Raw genomic sequence first — 20,015 nt, forward strand, 5'->3', positions numbered from 1 at the left:
TTCTGTGTCTAAAATATAAAGTATAAAAGGGGCATAAAATAAATAAATGAAAAATATATATCTTATATATTATAACATATATATATATTTATATACAGTATATCTATACTGTAAATGTTTGTTATATTGTGAAAACAGCCACTTTTTCACAATATATTTTCTTTTCTTTTTTTAAATCTTATTTTATTTTACTTGGAAATGGTTTTAGTGAACGCTTAATAGGCTCATATTTTTAAGGAAAGGCGAGACATTTTTGCTCGTATTCGGTTTTGCTTTATGACACTGCTTCAGACAAGCCACGGGAGCGCGCATGGGATGAGGATAAGACGCGTAAGCGCTCCCGGTCTCTAGAGGCTCAGTGTGAGATAAATACATAAAGATACAGCCAGAAACATTTTACTGAACAAACAGCTAAGTCTTTTAGAAGATTTCCCTTGTTATTAGAAATTCTCAGCAACTTTGTTTTCAAAGTACTTTTTAAAAAGTTTATATATTATTATATAATCGTTTATGCTTTTATCGCTTAGGTCAATTAAAAGTGCTGAGTGGAAGTTCAGATTTAACAAGGTCTTTAAAAATAGATCCGATTATTGGTAGCCAGTGCTGCTGTTTACATCTGCCACGTTTCCCGGAGGACCGAGGGTCGTTCTGGCCTGCTTGGGAACCTGGAAGAAGCGCACGTCACGGAGACAGAGTCTCTGCGTATCCATGGCACGCTGGTGCGCACGCCAAAGACGCGCATAATTAAGCGCGTGTAATCTCTATTTCGCTTTCTGTCGCTAAGGCAACCAGGTAAACAGGTCTATAAAACAAAATGAAAACACGGAGAAGAGAAGTAGGTACCTAATAGAAAAATAAATACAATGAAATATAAATGTAAAAATTGCTACAAGTTGAAAACTTGCCCAAAGTGCCAATCAAATATATGGTTTACATCGATGTAGCTCATGATCAGTTTCGCTGAGTGTGAGTGAAATTTGATACTTTTGCTTGATTTTTCAGTATAAAAACATTGGGACGTTTGAGCTTATTGTATATTAGTTTAATAATTATGCAAATGATCTCGTATAGATAGGTGTGTGTTCATAGTACATTTTAATGAATTAGCTTTGAAAACTGAGAACTAACAATGTCCAAACTTTGTTTTTCATATCTTAACACAGATTATTTCAATAACTGTTCTTTTTGTGTGTGTGTGTGTGGTTTTTTTTAAAGTTACTCTCCTCATTACACTTGTAAGATCACCATAATAAAATTAAAGTGAATTCTTTTGGTGGTGGTTGTTTGATTTAAAGTGTGATGATTAATCTATTATATCCTCTAAAGAGTGGCATGGGATGATGCCCTGGCCGTAATCACTGCGCAGACAGTTTCAACCATATACATCCATACAGTAGAAATTCCAGCATAACAAAGCGGCATTTTATTACACTGTTAAGGAGCAGAGAAGAAAACCGTCTTCATTTTATTACATAGTAACATGTTCATCATAACCATTTCATTTACTCTCATCACATTGTAACATTTCATATTTCAGAGGTCGATTTCCATCTTATTAAATACAAACAGAATAAATAGTTACTCCTGAACTGCCCACAATTTTATCTAAGGTGAACATGCACCAGAGAGAAGCCTTCTGAGAACCAGGTTTGATTGGTACACCGGACCTCCCCCCCCCCCCTCACACGCACATAATTATCACACACGCACACGCACGCACACACACTCTTACAGACTAAACTGCACAAATCCTGCAGCTTTGTTAGTGATGTGTTAACTGCACAGGCAGAGTAGCTCTTGTGCAATCACCGATGTACAAAGTGACACTGGTGGGGAAAATGCTGACTGGGTGGCTCAGCTAAATATCCCACCTGTTTTACACTAGAAATGCAACATTTGTCCATGTTATGTAAAAACAAACAAAGAGCAAAGAGAAATATATTACTAGCACGGCCTTATTCACACGTGTGCACTTGCAATGAAACTTTAACCGATAGCTATCATTGCACAGACCCAATCAGGGGGGCAAAAAATGAGTAAACAGGTTCTCATTAGCAGAACATTTCTGGACAAGTTCATTATCGAAAAAACATTTTTCCTGCACCAGTCTCATGAATAAAGACTTATGAGTTAGCCAGAGAACCGCAAAAACTGAAAATCAATTTCTTTCTTTTTGTTTTTAATTCCATGTGAGAGGCTAACTACGCAACCTCGTGACAAAGGTCCTGTCAGGTGTGGACCTAAAAACAGGAACCAAGAACAAACATCAATTTCTTAACAAGACTTTAAGTGGAGATGATATTCAGGCGTTACAATGTAAACAACAATGAACAGCAAAACAAACAATACTGTTTTTTCCCCTCTGCATTGCACAACTCATACTGACAAGTCTGAATTCCTGATTATCACATTTTGCATTTCATTGAAACTGTGCTGCTCATATGGCTAATGTTAATGATTTCAAAGTGGCTGTTTTTAGCAGGTTACTTTAATGGATGACTACTATGTTGTGACTATATGGGACTTAAGGGCTTAAACAAATACTACTAGATGGACAGAGTATAGTTTCAAAATTAAAGACATTCCTCATTTATACCCGACAAATAAACAATTCTTAACCAATTGTAATGGGACACTTTAAAATGGATGCTGAAAAATGAAGCTAAAATAAGCTAAGCTTCCTGCTTCCATTCTGAATAAATCGCATGTGAAGAGCAGCTTTCTTCAAAACCCTTAAATATAAGCAGTGGTGAGTTATTTACATCCTATACTGGAAGAGAAATCGAGCCTAGAAGTGATTTGTATAGTCCAGCCGTCACAGAGACGTTGCCGCGTGTCAGACATCAAAGATTTAAAGTGAGACTATTCAGCAGCAGCTACAGGAGCTCCTTAATAAGCATCAATGCCTTCTATAGACAAGTTTCTGAAGCGTCATCGCAGAGTCAAGCGAACTAGGTCACAGGAAGAAGAAAAGAAAATAATGAGTTGTTGAAAACCAAAGGTCTAAAAAAATAAAGTTTTGTTTATTCTCTGCATTTATAGTTTCTTATTCCACACTTTTGGTTCAACCTTCTTCAACACAATGAGCAATCAAAGAAATTAAACCATGAAAGCGCTATGTACATGCAAAGCCCACTTGGATCTGCTCAGTTCAGGGAGCCAGGAGCGGGATAGTTGTGTTTGTGAGATAATAGGTCAGTCATGATGCACTGAAAGTATAGGCTGCCTGCAGATGGGGCAGGTGTTATTTTCAGAGAGCCAGCGGTCGATGCAGTGGACATGGAATTCGTGAGAGCAGGGCAGGCGGCGCAGCTTGTTGCCTTGGACATACTCATTTATGCAGACGCTGCAGGCTCGACCAATCTCCCCCTCCAGGCTGGCCTGACCATACGTACGCGTTGATAGATTGTCAATCTGCTCTTTGGTCAGGCCCCTCGGATGTTCATCATCCTCTTCGTCATTGAGCAGGAAGAAATGTGCCAGCCGCAAGATGGGTAGAGTACCGTTCTCTACTAGGTTGTTGGTGTCCCTGCTGGTAGGCCGTCCATCTGTGGTGCTCACTACTCCTCCGAGCCTAGCCTGCCCATTCTGGTCCTCATCACTTCTCACCAGCCCCACCCTCTCGTGAACTACCCCACCTGTACTAACCTGGCCAGGTGCACTCTCATTTGTATTCACGCGACTGCCTGGGCTGTTGTTACCGTTTGTACCATTAGGATCTGAATGGTTAGGTGCAACAGTTTCGGAATCGGCCTCTGTCTCCATTAGGGAGCTAAGCTCTCCAAATCCAGTCATGATCTGGCGCAAGATTGAACGTAGGGCAGTGGAGTTGGGTTCACCCAGGCCTGTCTCACTGATACGCCTCAGAGGAATCCGAATAGTGCTGACGTAGGTGCGAATCCCAGCTCGCTCAGAGCGAGAAATGGTGCGTCGAAATCCACCACTGTCGCTTTCAAATGTCACTGTATTTTCAGCAACGCGAGCACGAGATCGTGTTCTGCTGGCGATGCTGTCTCTATCGCGGTTTTCACCAGGTCGAATCCTTCTCACCTGCAGGTCCAACATGATGGTCGGATGTCTTCGCACTGCTGAACTTCCTGCTCCTATTACTTGTGATTCACTTTCACGTTCAACCATCTCTACAGCTGGCTCCGTTGGAACAACGGGTTCTGACACAGCCTCTCCAGTCTCCATTGACACAGAGGCTGTGCCACTGCCTGATTCAACAGTATTAATGGATGAGCTGCTGGAATCACTACTGGATGGCAGAGTGGTACTAGCAACACTAACTCTGTGTAAAGGGGAACGACTTCGCCTTGACACGCGCGATGAAAGCCCACTTCCATATGCAGCTCTGCGTGTGCGACCATGCGATCGAGTCCTACTGCCACGGGATTCGTGTCCCGCTGCTGGAGCCTGTGTCGCAGACTGGGATGACACCCGGGGGCAGTCTATAGAAGCAGGCGCATCATTACGCCCCTGCTCTCCTTCTACATTCAAGGCTTGCTGTTGTACAGGTATAGTTTGATCAGGAGGAGGGTTTGGAACGTTGGGAGGAGGTGTTAAAGAGTGCAAAGTGCCACCTCTCCTTTGAATAGCAGCTGAGGACGCCACTGGTGGAGGAAGTGCAGGGGGGCTCATAGAAAGTGTGGTAGTGCTGCTGCGTGTACGCCGTGTCTGCACCCGCCTACTGATGGCTGGGCGGGGGGTAGGGTACGGGGCAGGCCTTGGCGTGGTTGAAGGTCGAGAGGTTGAAAAGGAGGAAGCAGTTCGTATTGAGGGTGATGTATTTGGGGCAGTCACTGGTGGGTCTGAGGCATCCACAGTCTCATTATGCTCCCCTGGCTCTGGCTGGTCATGGTTGATGTTGATCTCCAGGCTAAAGCGGAATTCTCCACTGTTCGGGTTGGTCCGGCTGACAGCACGCCATGTCTGATTGCCACTCTGTCCGCTGCGAGTAGCATTACCAGTGCGTCTGAAAGTATTCAGCCACTCCAGTAATGAGTCACCATTAGAAGTTTCTGCTCCGGGTTCTGCGCCCCCTGTAGGAAGAAGTAGAAGAGAAAAAAAAAAAGGTTACGACTAGGTAAAATCATTAAATCTACTTCTCTTTACACAGGTCTCTAGCAGAAATCTTGCTTTTGTTCTCTTGCAACAATATGAAAGCCATTTTAAACTATTCAAAACCAGTACTTAGACTGCATTTACTGTCAGGCTAAAACATAAATACAAACACGGTTCTACAAAGCACGCCGTCTTGTTTGGTACCAGCTTAGGCAAGGTTTAAAATAAATACAAGACCTTCACAGGACATATTGCGAAGCCTGTCTTTTGTCATCCTTTTTTTTCCTTTTTCTTTTTATTGCTGCCAAAGTCAAGTCCTTAAAGATTATTTTGTGTTTTTCCTGTCACATTTTTTTAAATCAAAAATTAAGTAACTTTTGGCTGTGTTACAACTGTTGTCGTTATTTTGTGTAATATGAAATCTGAGTGTGCGGGTGCCTCTCCGTGATTGGTGCATCCAGGCGGGGAACAACATATAAGAAGACACCGCCATGGATGATTCGTTCACTGGACATTGCTTTGAAGCTGATGGCCAGTCATTTGTGGACATTCTAAGCTCCAGTTCCCTCGGTAACCCCCTAATAAGTTTACTACCAGGTCATATGTCAATCATGGGTAGTCTTTAGTCTCATTACTAGTCTGTTCATTTACTCCTCTGAATGTTGACAAAGGTTTATCACGAATGACACCTACTTCCTTTCCCCTGCAGTCATTTTGTCTTTATTCACTTGAATTTTGATGACTTTCTAGGGTCTCTAGTCGCCACATTGCTGTGAATTGCTTCCAGTGTGTACACAGCTTTAGGGGTCACCACAGCAGATGGATCCCTAAAGACCCCGGTATACCCCTTTGTTTGTGACTTCACACGTCACCAGTGCTTGTCACATAGTCACTTCTATTTGCTCTCATTGGACAGGCGCAGGTAGCTGCTGCTGTATTCTGATGAATGACAGGTGCCGCGACTCAGACAATACCACATTAGCGCTGATATAGGAAGAGAAGTAGACAAAACTGAAAGTAAAGACATTTGAAATAAATCCAGAGCAAATTTTTTTCCATCTCTTCAAACTGCTGCAGCATCTCCCTATATATTGGGAATAATCTGCGAATCTCTGACCTTCTCTACTGATACACTTTAAAACTGCAGCGAAAACTGACATGATTGTAATCCTCTATGCTGTTGCATGCTGGGGGAGCAGGCTGAGGGTCGCAGATGCCAACAGACTTAATAAACTGATCCGTAAGGCCAGCAATGTTGTGGGGATGGAGCTGGACTCCCTCAAGGTGGTGTCGGAGAGGCGGATGCTGTCCAAGATAAAGACAATGTTGGATAACACCTCCCACCCACTCCATGACATGTTGGTCAGTCACAGGAGCTCGTTCAGTGAGAGACTGAGATTACCGAAAAGCACCACTGAACGACACAGGAAATCATTCCTGCCTGTGGCCATCTCCCTGTACAACGCATCCACTTAACACACTGTTTGCTGCTACAACTACACATGTTTCTTTTCCAAATATTTATTTATAAGTGACTTATGTATGTATGTATGTATATATATGTATATATTGTACTATTCTTAGTTAGCGTATTGTCTGTCTTGTCTTAATGTTGGTTTAAAATGGAGCACTGTAACAAAAAATAATTTCCCCCAGGGATCAATAAAGTATTCTGATTCTGATTCTGATTAAACCCTGCTGCAGCGCTAGCAGCACAATCTGCCAGATTACAAAAGTCACGAGGTGCACAACCAGACAAAACGACAGCTAATGGTGAACAGCTGGGTCTGCTTCTCACCCCAGAATCAAACCACAGATCTTTTGCATGTAAGGTGAATGTTCTACCACTATACCACAGAGCCATTTAACTCAAAAGTGACTTTGGGGCTTAACATAACAAAACATCACGAAAGCCAGATCTGGAAAGATTAAGGGAAGTCGTCCTTCCTACCTGCTCCTCGTCTCCCTCCAGCACCTCTCTCTTCTCCCTCACCGCTGCTGCTCTGCTGCTCTCCAGACTCAGAAGTCTGGGAGTGCTGCTCGGTAGAAGGCTGAGATGACAAACGCTCTTTTGCTCCATCCAGACGCTGGCGGAGCTCTTCAGCAGTCACCTCCCCTATAAAACAAAATTTCATGGGCTTTTTGTTTTTTTGTACAATAAAAATAACTGTGGGTACAGATCCAACAACACTGTGCAAAAGCATCAAGTGCCCCTCCTTACCAGGAGTGCCCAGCAGGTTGCCATCTCTCATTAGACGGTACTCTTCTTCACTCAGTTCATTAATGAAGTGATAGTAGGCCTCCTCCCTTCGAAGACGCTCTGCCTGCCTCCTCCGTTCATCTCCCCCACCAGGAGGGTCCATCACCGTATAAAGTGCTGGCAGACAAATAAGCAAGAGTCAGTCACGGATGATCTGTCACTTAAATTTACCCTCTGTAGATATTTGTCTTTCTAATATGTTGCAGATGAACAAGTCATGTGTTAGCTAATGGTCATCCGATTCGGTTATGGACAGGCAAAGATCAAACTGTTATAACGCGAGCAGTTGCTATAAATAAGACCAGCGCAAAACACAGTGCAAATATGAGCTGTTTGCTCAACGTTGTCTTTGAGTGACTATTTCTACCCAAGGGCAACAGTTAAATCAACGCCATCCATTTTCTGTCGAAACACTTACAGCAAAAGAATGGAAATGGCTACGTTAATCTTGCTAACGTTTAGCCTAGAGGCTAGCGCCGAAAATTCATCAAATTTAATATGTATGCACATGCTCAGTTAAATCCCTACCACGGTAAATCTAAGGGGTAGTGTAACAATGAAGCAGTCATCACGAAACCTAACATTAACGCAGTGACAACAGTATCCACGGAAGGCCATGTTGAAGGCAGCGGAATAAAGCAACAAAACTGGCGTTGTCATCCTGGTTAGCCACCAATCAGCGGCGTAATCTCAAAGACGGACACGCCAGGCGTCCAATCAGTGTTGAACATAGGCGGGCCGTGATAAACCGAAAGGGAGGCTTCCTCCATGTAAACGCAGGGCAAACAGTGAAAGACAAAGAATCTCGTCAGCGCTATTAGAGAATTACAAAATCAAGATGTTGACACATAGTAGCGATTAACGACAACATTGGCTCAACATTACAATTAGAATTGTAGATATTTTAAAAGCCATTTAAGTGCGCAATGCTTCAGCTGCTAACTCAGCGCTAGCTCGTTAGCACAACCAGCGTTAGCGACTATCACTTAGCTCCGCTAGCCGACCCACCAGCGAGCTGCGAGGCTCATTAACTTATCATAATTTATTATGACAGAACATTTTCTCAAGCAGTGGGAGTACACGGAACCTATCACTTAACCCTAACACACTTTTATAAGAGTTGACAGTGGCATATAAAAGAATTTCGTACCTGACGAGGCAGCTGTAATATGGACGGTTCGCTTTGCTCCCTCTGCTCTCTCAAATCAAGATGGGACCAGCGGTGCTGCACTACAGCGTCGGTCAAAAACAAGATGCCCGGCTATAATAGTTCCTACCTAACATAACATCAAAGCTAAGCTCAAGGTTTGGCTGACCTAGGTGACAGCAGTGAATGTCAGTGTAAAAGCATCATTTATAAAGTTGGTATACTTTTATTCAGCTATACTATACTATCAAATATACTATCTAAAACTTCAAAGTTATTTTCTCAGAAATGTGAGTTAGTAAGATGAAATTTTCAGATTAAAACCCAGAAATCTTGACTTTTTTTTAGTGGTGGGAACAAGCTTCCATACCACATTAGGGTTCTTGTTTGCCTTCGTTTAAATTATTTTAAATATTCAGCTAATCATATCTTGTATCTCAGTCATAACTGCCATTCTTTATTGGAAATTATATAGGTTGCTGGCTGCAGAAACTAAAATAGCTCTTCCAACATCTCAGGGTATGGTGATGAGTTGATAGGTTCTTGGACCAATCATAGCAGTTTTCCACTTTTAAAATACTTTAAACTGATTCCCTTAGATTTCCAATGGGAGTGGGACCAGGAGGGTCAGGATTAGAAATTAGCATATCAGAGGCACACCTCAAGAGTGCTGAACATGTGCAGAGCAGGGATAGTGGATATATTGAATAAAGGTACTGAAGATGGAGCTGCCAGGGAGGAGGAAAAGAGGAAGACCACAGAGGAGGTTCATGGACGTAGTGAAGGGGGACATGCAGAGGGTTGGTGTAACAGAGGAGGATGCTAGAGATATGGTGAGATGGGGGGAGATGATCCACTGTGGTGACCACTAAAGGGAGCAGCAAAAAGAAGATGATAAAAAGAGTTTAAAAGTATATTGTTTCATTATTTTATCCCGTGCTTGCCCATTCAACATTAATCTGTTTGGACAGTCTTTTTCTTTTCGTAATATAGTGCTATTTAAACCATACTTTACTTATTCTCTTGAATTAAAATCAAACGCATGTCTGCTTTCTTTGTGGTGGACAGAATATGCAGATATTTGTTTGCACGGCCCTTTTATAGCCACGTAATAACCCACAATACGGAAAAGAATAAGCTAACTTCTCCTTAGCATAAAAACGATATGATGAAATCAAGTCATATCTCAGCTATATTTGAGTGAGACTGAGAATTTCCACGTGGTGTAGTCAGTCTACCCATTTTTTCTTTGGCTCTTTCTCTGCTGCAGGGCTGTCTTCACGACGTTTTACGACAATGCCGTGCGCGAATACGCCGTCGTTACCGAGTGAAGTGCGTCCCTTTGGAGCAGATACCGGCTGAAGAGAAACGCAGCAACAAGATAAAGGAATATATTTGGGGCTCCGTTTGCACCTGGACTATCTCGGAGCACCGCCTATCTCCTCCGGAGCTTTAATTTTAAGACGAGAACTCGATGTGAAAGCCGGGCTGGAGGAAGGAAAGAGCCACGCTGGAGAAGGCAACTAGCTGAATTACCAAACCGAGCTCGGTGGAGGAGCCTAGTTGCCTCCCAAGCGACGCTTTAAAAAAAAGGAAGGAGCAGATACATTCAGGCCAGACGGTGGTGAAAATGGACTATGATTTTAAAGTGAAGCTGACCGGCGAAAGAGAGCGTGTCGAGGACCTGTTTGAGTACGAAGGATGCAAAGTGGGTAGAGGCACCTACGGCCATGTATACAAGGCGAAGAGAAAAGATGGGTGAGTTGATGAGCAGTAAGGCCTTTTAGCCAGTGAACCCTTAGCCAGCTTACCCCCCGCCTCCTGCCTGTCTTCTCATCTTCCAAATAAATGTTACCTCTCTCCTCTTCCTCCCCCTTTCAAGGCCACTTGCAGATGTGGGAGTGTTGCATTGGGTTTGTGTAGAGACAAAAGTGAGCAGTTTGAGCTCGCACTGTTGGGATGCTGATGGAGCTTTGTGTCGCGCACAAAAAACACCGACATACGGTTTACCACCGGGATTGGAGCTTTCCCTTTTCATGCATCTGTTTTGTCACTTATATGCCTAACTCTAGGTACTATTTTTTTTATTTATTTAAGCTAAAGTGTTTTTTTAATTCCCTCTCCCATGTGATGTTGTAAATGTAATACAGCAGGTGCATGTGGAAGCACTTGTTGATGTCTTCTTCTTTTTTTTAAAGTCGTTCTTATACATGAGCTACATGGCTGCAAAGAGACTTATACAAGATTTTGTGTGAATTCAAAAAATAATCTTTAGTTATGCCCAGTTTTTGCACTCTTTAGTGTTTTTTTTTGTTTGTTTTCTTTGTTTGTTTGTTTGTTTGTTTGTTTGTTTGTTTTTTACCCAATTTTAACATTTTTGCGGGGTTTTTTATGCTTTTAGCCTTTGCATGAAGTAAAGTAAGGGAACTAGCTGAACCCAAACTGTAGACTCATGTGGTGGTTAGTGTGCTAATCCCTCAGGATGCCAGGGCACCACCCACCTTTCTTCCTAAAACTTTCCTGCTGTTTCTAATGCCAGCCTTGTAACAGCCTTAACTGTGTCTGGACCAGAGCTGGGGGAGAGCTCAAGATGGTTTAAGCTACTAGTCCCGTTATTACAGCCCGGACATACTGGCAGCAGGAACCACACAAAAGAGCCCTAAAGTGTTTAAAGATGTCTGTATTTCGCTTTAGGAGCCTGCTTTTTTATTAGACTTTTTAGCAGAGTTGCGCTGCTGCTTTTGGACGAGGCCTGAGGAGGCACAAAGCTTGGGTTTATGAGATGATTTAGGCCCGGCAGAGGGAGGGGTTGTAACCAATTCGTTCAAGTAAGCGCCAGTGCCAGTGCTCTGTTTGTCCCTTGCCAGCTGCCAGACAGGCCCTGTTTCCTTTCCCTCTCTATTGTTTTGACCCTCAGAGGTGAGCTTGATTACACAAATTTGGAGGTAATGCAACTCGGCCTCTTCTCAGAGTCCCACTGGCAGCTGCCAAGTGCCCCCCTTTATGTTGCTGTGCAAACGGCTCTCAGGGGGCCCTCAGTCTGGACTGGTCTGGTGTTGATGTTGCTCTACCTTTCTGTGTGTGTGTGTTTGTAGGAAGGATGATAAGGACTACGCCCTCAAGCAGATTGAAGGCACTGGCATCTCCATGTCAGCCTGCAGAGAGATTGCAGTAAGAGCTGCTTGGCTTACTCTGTTCCTTTTGTTTGGTCTGTGATTAAACACCTTTGTGCCATTCCAGGCACTTTATGTAACGTCTGAATGACATTCACACGCTAGTTTTTGTGCAAGCAATCGTAAAATTGAAAGTCAGGAAGCAGATGTTAATGCAGTGCATATAGAGAGTAGACACAGAATTAGTGATATAAAGTATTGCCTCACAAGCATTTAAAAAAACAAACAAAAAAAAGCATCTTACTGCCAAAGATTGAAAGTGTTCAGTTGAGGAGATGATATCGTGTCCACCCCCCTGTTTAAGTATAATCTCTGGTAATCAATACAGTCACAAAAATAAGCGCAAAGTTTCTCTTTCGTTACGTCATTTTCATTCATGATGTCTGTAATGAGATTGTGTGGTTGGCCTTCTGAGTGGGTTTGTACGTTGCAGCTGCTGCGGGAGCTGAAGCACCCCAATGTCATCTCACTGCAGAAGGTTTTCCTGTCACATGCTGACCGTAAAGTATGGCTGCTCTTTGACTATGCTGAACATGATCTCTGGGTAAAATGCAAACACACAACACACACATATACACACACTTGACCTGCATGACATGACTTATCACACATATTATGGGGGTAATGCATGTTGGGGGGTTTTAAATAGTTTGTTTTAAGCATTTCTTTATTAGTTTATATTCATATGCATGCATGGGTTGCAGATTTCCACCTATCTTTATGAGCACAAAGACATGACTTAAAATAGGCCTCTCTTCATAATTAGGTCATAAATGTGCATGCAATTTGATAGCTGTTTTTTTGTTTATTTGTTTTTTATTTTTTGCATGTCCTTTTAATGCAAATGCATTCACATTCGCCTTCAACCAGTAATAAGGAATGAGACTTGAAATAGTGCTAATTATGCACTGGTAAGTCTCATTAAAGCACACGCATCCACCAAGAAGTATTCCACGTTGAGCAGTTAAACCTCTGCTGCATTACAGTTGACAGAAACAGCTGGCAGAGAATCAGAACTGAGTTAGATGCAGTTTTCTGCCACAGAGCTCCAACAATTGCATTCCCCTCCCAAGGAAGTGGAAACACATGCCACAAACATTAGGTTCTCTCAACTCGCCTGCAGCACACTTACATTTTTGTGATCATCTGTAGCAAAAGAACATGCATTTCAGTCAGTCTGTACGTGCAAAGCCCTGCTCACTGTTTACCCTTTCTTTCCATAGCACATTATTAAGTTCCACAGAGCATCTAAGGCCAACAAGAAGCCGCTTCAGTTGCCTAGAGGAATGGTGAAGTCTCTGCTCTATCAGATTCTGGATGGCATCCATTACCTTCACGCTAACTGGGTCCTTCATAGAGATCTTGTAAGAGGATTGGGGGGAGAGGAGGGTGTTTGGCTACAAGGGAAAATTAGGTTAAACTGTTAATGAGAGACGTAAAGATTGCTATTGGGCTGAGAATATGTGGAGTGCATGTGTCAGTCTGTATGTGTTCAGATGAATATGTAAATGAACAGTATTCTTAGGTTGTTTGGTGAGTAACTAACTTGTTAACACATGAACAGGATGTCAGTTTTCTGCCGTAAGTGAGATCGAAATGTGGTAGACTTTCTCTCTCCTGTTCGGGAAATTGCAGTCATTTGTCCACTAGAGGGCAGCAAGAAAGAGTTTTGATTGCATTACACATGCAGGGCTGTAGTTCAGAAACTGGGCCAAACAAAGCTGAATTAATTACTGGGAAGTTTTCCTGTCAGATGTCTGGAGTGTGGAAACATTTTTATCTGTGTTTGTGTGTCTTTGTCTCCATCAGAAACCAGCGAACATTTTAGTGATGGGGGAAGGGCCAGAGAGGGGTAGAGTAAAGATTGGTATGTATAGTGTTTCGTTTTTAAAACTTATTTGCTGCTTAGTTTATCTGTCGGTTCATTGACACACATACCCATTGTGCAGCGGACATGGGGTTTGCTCGTCTCTTCAATTCACCGCTGAAGCCTTTAGCCGATCTCGACCCTGTGGTGGTCACCTTCTGGTACAGAGCACCTGAACTGCTCCTGGGAGCTCGGCACTACACCAAAGCCATCGGTGAGATTGTGCGGCACCATCTGTCTTTCTGTCCTCCTTGTGTGTACATGTGCAACCAGTTGAGCTGAAATTAGTGCGTGCTTACAGACATCTGGGCGATTGGCTGCATTTTTGCGGAGCTGCTGACGTCTGAGCCCATATTCCACTGTCGCCAGGAGGATATCAAGACCAGTAACCCTTACCATCATGACCAGCTGGACCGCATCTTTAATGTCATGGGCTTCCCTGCCGGTGAGTCTTGATTGACCCGATTTAAAACATGCATGAAATGATTTACCGGATTTTCCACAGTATTTCTATTAATGGGGTTAACCTGCTATTATACAAAGTGTGTTGCATATTCAGTGGAGAAATTGTGTGGAAAGAAAAGCCTTTTCCATTCCTTGGTCTTTTTCAGGCTTCTCTTTTTTAAAGGCAGTAATGTGGTCTAAGTGCTCTGCACATCAATCCTCTGACATGTTAGATGAAGCCAAGTCACAAACACAGAAACTTGTACTTCTAGGGCTACATTTGGGCCTATTTTTTCCAGCTCACTTAAGCTGCTCCTGCTCTTTTTCCTTCTACTATCACTCCTGGTCTTGCTGTATAATTCACCAGTGTATTTGATGGACTTTGTTTAGATTCTGCAGAAAATGGGGGGAAGTCTTACAGTCTCGTTGCCATGTTTGGCAAGTATATTTATGGGGTTATGCTGAAAAGGTTAGAGATGATGGATGTGAATGCTTACCAGATAAGCAAGTTCATGTCAGTTTTGTAGGAAATAGATCTTATTATGTTTGCCAGAATGCAGATTGATTATGCACTGTATAAACAATGGGGCGTTGTGTGGAAATTATGAGCGTTTTTGCTTAAAATAAAAACAACCTACATAATATGTCCTTCGTGAGAGGGTGTGACACGCTGTAATCTTGTGTTTTCCTCAGATAAAGACTGGGAGGACATCAAAAAGATGCCAGAACACTCCACGCTGATGAAAGACTTTAGGAGGAACACGTGAGTCTGCAGAGCAACACTGCCCTATTTTTTTTTTTCTTTTCTTTTTTTTTAAGATCAGAGCAAAGCAGGTCTGCTGGTTAAGACATTTCTGGGTGCTTTGTGTGATTTTTACTCATTTAATAATTGTTATGCAGGATAAATCCACTGAAGGCATGCCATTAATATAATTTTCTCCCACAGATACACAAACTGCAGCCTTATAAAGTACATGGAAAAACATAAAGTTAAACCAGACAGCAAAGCATTCCACTTGGTAAGTTAAAATGTGTCAGGATAGGAGAAGTAGGACGATTACTTGCAAGAGTTTACAGTCATCTGCCATTTTGTTGCTTATACCTGACGTTACTTTTGCTTTTAGAGCTTCCTTTATTCTTCAGATGCTGGGAACATATTTACATGTTAGCATCATGCAGTTGTGGGTAGCATCTCAATGATGTGATTTTCTCCCTCCCAGAGGTGCTTTATTGCATTAATATCTGTTGACTGGAGGCAAGAAAATATGAGATGATATGAGATTTGGGACACGATGCGTTATTGTGCTGAAAGTAGCCTTGAGAAGATGGTACACTGTTATCATAAAGGGGTGACATTTAAAACAAACTGAGGTGCGCCTCCACTAAGTTACGGACATAATGTCTGATTACAGTGTAAATCACCAAGGATGCTGATTACAAGCTGCAAAGAACTTGAACGGCATTTCCACCCTACCCCTTAATCATGAGACCCTTCGGCAGCTGCAGATGTGACACTCGTCACAGAGTAGGAGGACATAGGAGATGTATTGGAATTGGGTCTCAACTGCTGTCTTACAGGAACAACGATGTGGCCTCCTTATTCGGTTGCTGACCTTTTGCACAGAACAGTGAAATACAGGCACAGCCCTGTGTGAAAGAAGCTGGGGATAGGAATGCTGGATGGATCAATATACTCATCAGATTAGGAATTGTTTTTCCGAACCTCCACTGGGCAGTTTTGGCAAGCCTGTCTTCACTGGCCTTAATTTACTGTTCAAAACTCACTGTAGTGCCTTTCAGTGTGGTCTTCTCTTGCTGTGACATGTTGCAAATTTGGCAGTGCTCTACTGGACACCTTGTGGTGACAAGTGACTCTGCCATCATTTTTTTTTTTTTTTTTTTTGGCCCCAGAGATTCACTCGTTATGGGATATGACTATCTCTGTAAACTCTACAGATTGTCATAAACACTGAAATCAGCCTACCAGGCACTAACAGCCAGCCAGAGTCACTTAAACCGCCTTTCTTCTTCAATCTGATGTTCAGTTTGAGCTTTAGCAGATCCATGTGACCAGGACTGTATGTCTAAATGCACTGACTTTGTGTCAAGTGATTGGCTTACTTAGAAATTTTCCCTAACAAGCATTTAAATGGGTGTGATTTGCAAAGTGCCCAGTGTGGTTAGTTAACAAACAAAGTGTGCATTTTCATTGTGTGAATTTGTGTCATGTTTGAGACTAACTCTGGGTGCACTATATGTTACAGCTGCAAAAGCTATTGACCATGGACCCCATCCGTAGAATCACATCCGAGCAGGCCATGCAGGACCCCTACTTTTTAGAGGAGCCTTTACCCACCTCTGAGTGAGTTACACCGAACACACTTCCACACACTCCCACACACACACAGACTACATTCAACTCACAAGATAGTTTCTTTGTCTTGTGTTCGTCCTTAGCTTAAATCACATGATCTACGGATGCCTTGAGCGGGTCTCTTAGCTAATTAGCTCAGAGTCATGGGAATTAATGTTTGAAGATGAAGAAGCCTCTTTGCCTTTTTTTTTCTCTAGTGTGTTTGCAGGTTGCCAGATTCCCTACCCCAAGAGGGAGTTTCTGACAGAGGAGGAGCCAGAGGACAAGGCAGACAAAGTAAATATTACATATCCATACGCCACATGCTGTATTACTAAAGTCATTAAACATTAATTGATTGGTATATAGATGGGTGTAATATAGAAAAGTAAAATGAGAAATATAGAAAATTTACAATAAAGCTGAGTAACATGTAGTGAAACTTCATACAGTCCAGGGTGTAATTTAAGTGATATTTTTGTGCCCTTTAGAAAAACCAGCAGCAGCAACAGGGAAATAACCACACAAATGGGGCGGGGCACACAGGCAACCCAGACAACAGCCACGCCCAGGGCCCGCCTCTAAAGAAAGTGCGAGTTGTCCCGCCCACCACTACCTCAGGTGGCCTCATTATGACCTCAGACTACCAGGTAAATCCATCTTTCTCATATATTCACTGTCACTGTTTCTGGATTGTCATCTATGTTGTTGTTTATTAAATCAGCGAGCGACTTTAATAGAATACATATACAGTGAAATAGCATAGCTTTGTTTTGTAGACGAAACGCTCCATTCACAGGCTAGACAAGTTTAGAAATCTCTCGACAGCATAAGATGTTGTGGGCTAGGGTCAAAAATATTATAGCAACCACTCTGAAAAGAATGTTACATGAGATGTAAGTATTGGTAATATACTATGTAATATAATATACTATAAGATTTATACTTTTAATATTCTTCGCAGTGGCAGAACTGAACATGTTAAATACCCTCTCATGCTTGACATATGTATTATTTTACTTTCTGGATGATGTGGAAATGGCTTTTTAGCTGCACACATAACCAGAAATGGCAACAAATACCATTTTTGATCTGCAACATGAGGCGGATGTGAATGTTGGATCATCGTGTTTCAGATGTGACACACATGCTCAGACACAAATCCATCTAATCTGACTGGAAACGTGGAGTGATGGTGTTTTTGCATAATAAAAGTGACTTTACTTAACATGACAGTGAAATTTCCATGTATCCAACTGTTCTTGCATGCAGAATTTAAGATGTCACCACACTAAAAGTGTGATCATTTTACTGGAATATGTTGTTCATTGAGTTTAAATGCAAATTAAACCATTACACAAAGAAGATTTTGTGAATATGTCACTGCTTTCTTTGTTGTTTTCTTCCTGTAGCGCTCCAATCCACATGCTGCCTACCAGAACCCTGGACCAAGCACATCACTGCCCCAGAGCAGCATGGGATATTCCTCTACCTCCCAACAGCCGCCCCAGTACTCCCACCAGACCCACCGCTACTGAAACATCCCTCCCACACACACATACACACGTTAATAGACACATGTACACACACAGCCCTCACCACGCCCACCTGAACGAATGTACCGAGGGATGTGGGGGGCGTCCAAGGCAACAAAACCCACCCTGCCTCACCCCACTTCACCTCACAGAGGGCACCATCTCTACAGCAGTACGTTAGGCCTGAAAGAAATGGTCTTCACTTTGTTCCAGATAAAGATAACACACCGCAGTATTAGAAACACAGTTATAGAGAAAACGTGATAGGTGAGACACAAAGTGGGAGGAAGGTTTTAAAAAAATAATAATAATAATAATAAAAAAGGAAAAAAAAAAAGGAAATTTTGATTGAATCAAATCTTTTTCTGTTACTCGGATCTCGGATGTAAGAGAAGATGGCGTGGTTTAAAGGAAATGTTAATCTGTTCCGTCATATCCTCCCCCTTTCTTCTTAACCTGTCTCCTTTACCTACAGCCTACCCCGGCCGGTTTACCCTTTTCCTGTCGAAGCTCGGACGAAACTGAAAGCTGCTATGTGACTGCCAGCGTTGACAGATTTCCTGTCCTCCTGTCTGTCTGTTTATTTTGTGCAAGCGGCCCTACGAGGGCCTCAGCTGAGGACTTTACTGAGCTGCTGTGAAACATGCTGGGAGGATGTGGAGCCACTCGCAGCTGTGGCTTTGAGGGGTTTTTGTTCAGAGAGGACAAAAAAAAAAAAAAAAGATTTTAGTAGTTTCTAATTTAATCTGTTTTCATGGTTCTGTTTTCATGGCGAGAGCGGCAAAGCAGCTTGCAATAGCTGACTGCTCATGTGCTGTGGTTAAGCCTTACAACATGATGACAAAACCAACCAATCGCATGGAGGATGGCAGGCGGAACATGCATTGTACTGTAATGTATTGAAATATTTTACATGAAGCAAGTATCCCGACAATAAAAGTGGAAACATCAACATTGTCACTCTTATTTGTGAAGCAATTTTAAGTAACATCTTTCATCCTATTTATTCTTTTTCTGGGAACACCTGACATCTGCCCCTAATGTGAGCTTCACAAAATTCAGTTTGGGAAAGAAGAGAAGACGAGTTTTGCTGATGATATTTGATGCATCGTGGTAGCACGAGGCATTCACAAAGTACTGCTGTTTGAAAACGGACAGAAAAAAAAAACTTAACCACCCAGATGTTAATATGTGCACTTGACATTACCACAGTGAGAGAAAATCAAATCAGTCCTGAATTTTATTTATTTAATAAGGCCTATATGAAATCTTGCTCAATAATGGGTTATTATAGTAGAGATCTAGCTGAATCATGTTTAAAAAGGCCGTCAACTAACCACTGTTTTCATTGTTAAATTCTCAGATTATTAAATTTTTAAATTAATGTACAAAATGTATAAAAAGAAAATAGGACCCATTAAAAGTCAACCAACTGCAATTTTGTGGCCCCAAAAATTCAGATATTTAAATCACAGATGTGCAGCTAAATTCATGTTAAATTGTTTGATGCTTTGATGTGAAGTGGGTGTGACACCAATGAAACATGATAAACATGTAATGTTCAAGAAAATGTTCTAGTAGATCGTTGCTCCTGTAATTATCATTTTAGAGTATAGAGTTTTCATTCATTCACAGAAAGTGCCCTCGTACTTTGGTGTGGTATGGATGGCCATGGGCGGTGGTCTTAATCAGTAGGGAAAGCTCTAACACTTGTAAAATCACATCAAGTGGGTTGGAGTGTAGTCTTCTACAGACCACAATCCCTTGGCCCCGGGCCTAATGTTTTGCACCCTTGATTTAAATGATAATATACACTCTTAGGACATTTCATTAATTACACTTTGCCATGTGACTAAGGTCTGTCTGAGTTGGACTCACTTTTACCTTTAGAACTATCTTAATTCTTGTGTGGTCCATGTTGATATGATAGCCTCACACAGTTACTAAACATTCAAATTAAATAAGAGTTCTTTTGCCTCAGAGGTCCATATGAACTAGCATAAATTCCCATATTTGGTCACATATTTGTCTAAATTATGTGTTTATTACAAAGTAGCAGCTGCTTAATAAATTTAGGCTTTATCCAGGAATAGAAGTGCAGTTTATATACTGAAACTCCCCTTTTTAGTTTACCAAATCCTGTCTACAGAAAAGAGACAGTTCTCTGCATCC

The 20,015-nt window shown here is 42.0% G+C and overlaps 2 protein-coding genes across 4 annotated transcripts; one reads left to right on the forward strand and one right to left on the reverse strand.

Annotated features, from left to right (window-relative positions):
* Window positions 1-1,400: 1,400 nt before the first annotated feature.
* On the reverse strand, window positions 1,401-8,632 carry rnf6 (ring finger protein (C3H2C3 type) 6). 3 transcript variants are annotated; one of them, XM_085468393.1, is made up of 4 exons: window positions 8,475-8,632; window positions 7,286-7,441; window positions 7,016-7,180; window positions 1,401-5,042 (listed from the first exon to the last, which is right to left on the reverse strand). In XM_085468393.1, exons 2-4 carry the CDS (start codon window positions 7,425-7,427, stop codon window positions 3,196-3,198), a joined length of 2,154 nt encoding a protein of 717 aa, XP_085324519.1. In that variant the 5' UTR covers window positions 7,428-7,441; window positions 8,475-8,632; the 3' UTR covers window positions 1,401-3,195. The 3 variants fall into 3 exon arrangements, with proteins under 3 accessions (XP_085324519.1, XP_085324521.1, XP_085324520.1); XM_085468395.1 differs by lacking the exon at window positions 8,475-8,632 and adding an exon at window positions 7,853-8,464; XM_085468394.1 differs by lacking the exon at window positions 8,475-8,632 and adding an exon at window positions 7,743-8,464.
* A 67-nt stretch (window positions 8,633-8,699) lies between these two features.
* cdk8 (cyclin dependent kinase 8) lies at window positions 8,700-18,795 on the forward strand. Its single transcript, XM_085468396.1, has 14 exons — window positions 8,700-9,304; window positions 9,742-10,229; window positions 11,567-11,642; window positions 12,078-12,188; window positions 12,868-13,008; window positions 13,454-13,511; window positions 13,594-13,725; window positions 13,813-13,956; window positions 14,649-14,718; window positions 14,902-14,974; window positions 16,220-16,317; window positions 16,527-16,605; window positions 16,800-16,958; window positions 17,721-18,795. The coding sequence occupies exons 2-14, from the start codon at window positions 10,102-10,104 to the stop codon at window positions 17,844-17,846; spliced, it is 1,395 nt and encodes a 464-aa protein (XP_085324522.1). The 5' UTR covers window positions 8,700-9,304; window positions 9,742-10,101; the 3' UTR covers window positions 17,847-18,795.
* The last annotated feature ends 1,220 nt before the right edge of the window (window positions 18,796-20,015 follow it).

The sequence above is a fragment of the Copadichromis virginalis genome, linkage group LG9, assembly GCF_057382275.1.
Source record: "Copadichromis virginalis isolate Kocher_CV1m ecotype Utaka linkage group LG9, C_Virginalis_male_GT1.1, whole genome shotgun sequence".
Classification (NCBI taxonomy): Eukaryota; Metazoa; Chordata; class Actinopteri; order Cichliformes; family Cichlidae; genus Copadichromis; species Copadichromis virginalis.

Bases quoted from the DNA above. Each gene is read 5' to 3' on its own strand.
- rnf6 (XM_085468393.1), bottom strand. From the start codon at position 7,427: ATGGACCCTCCTGGTGGGGGAGATGAACGGAGGAGGCAGGCAGAGCGT. The intron at 7,181-7,285 runs GTAAGGAGGGGC...TTTGTTTTATAG, and splicing joins CAACCTGCTGGGCACTCCTG to GGGAGGTGACTGCTGAAGAG. The intron at 5,043-7,015 runs GTAGGAAGGACG...TTCTTCCTACAG, and splicing joins TGGAGGGAGACGAGGAGCAG to GGGGCGCAGAACCCGGAGCA.
- cdk8 (XM_085468396.1), top strand. From the start codon at position 10,102: ATGGACTATGATTTTAAAGTGAAGCTGACCGGCGAAAGAGAGCGTGTC. The intron at 13,512-13,593 runs GTATGTATAGTG...CCCATTGTGCAG, and splicing joins GAGGGGTAGAGTAAAGATTG to CGGACATGGGGTTTGCTCGT. The intron at 14,975-16,219 runs GTAAGTTAAAAT...TATATGTTACAG, and splicing joins ACAGCAAAGCATTCCACTTG to CTGCAAAAGCTATTGACCAT.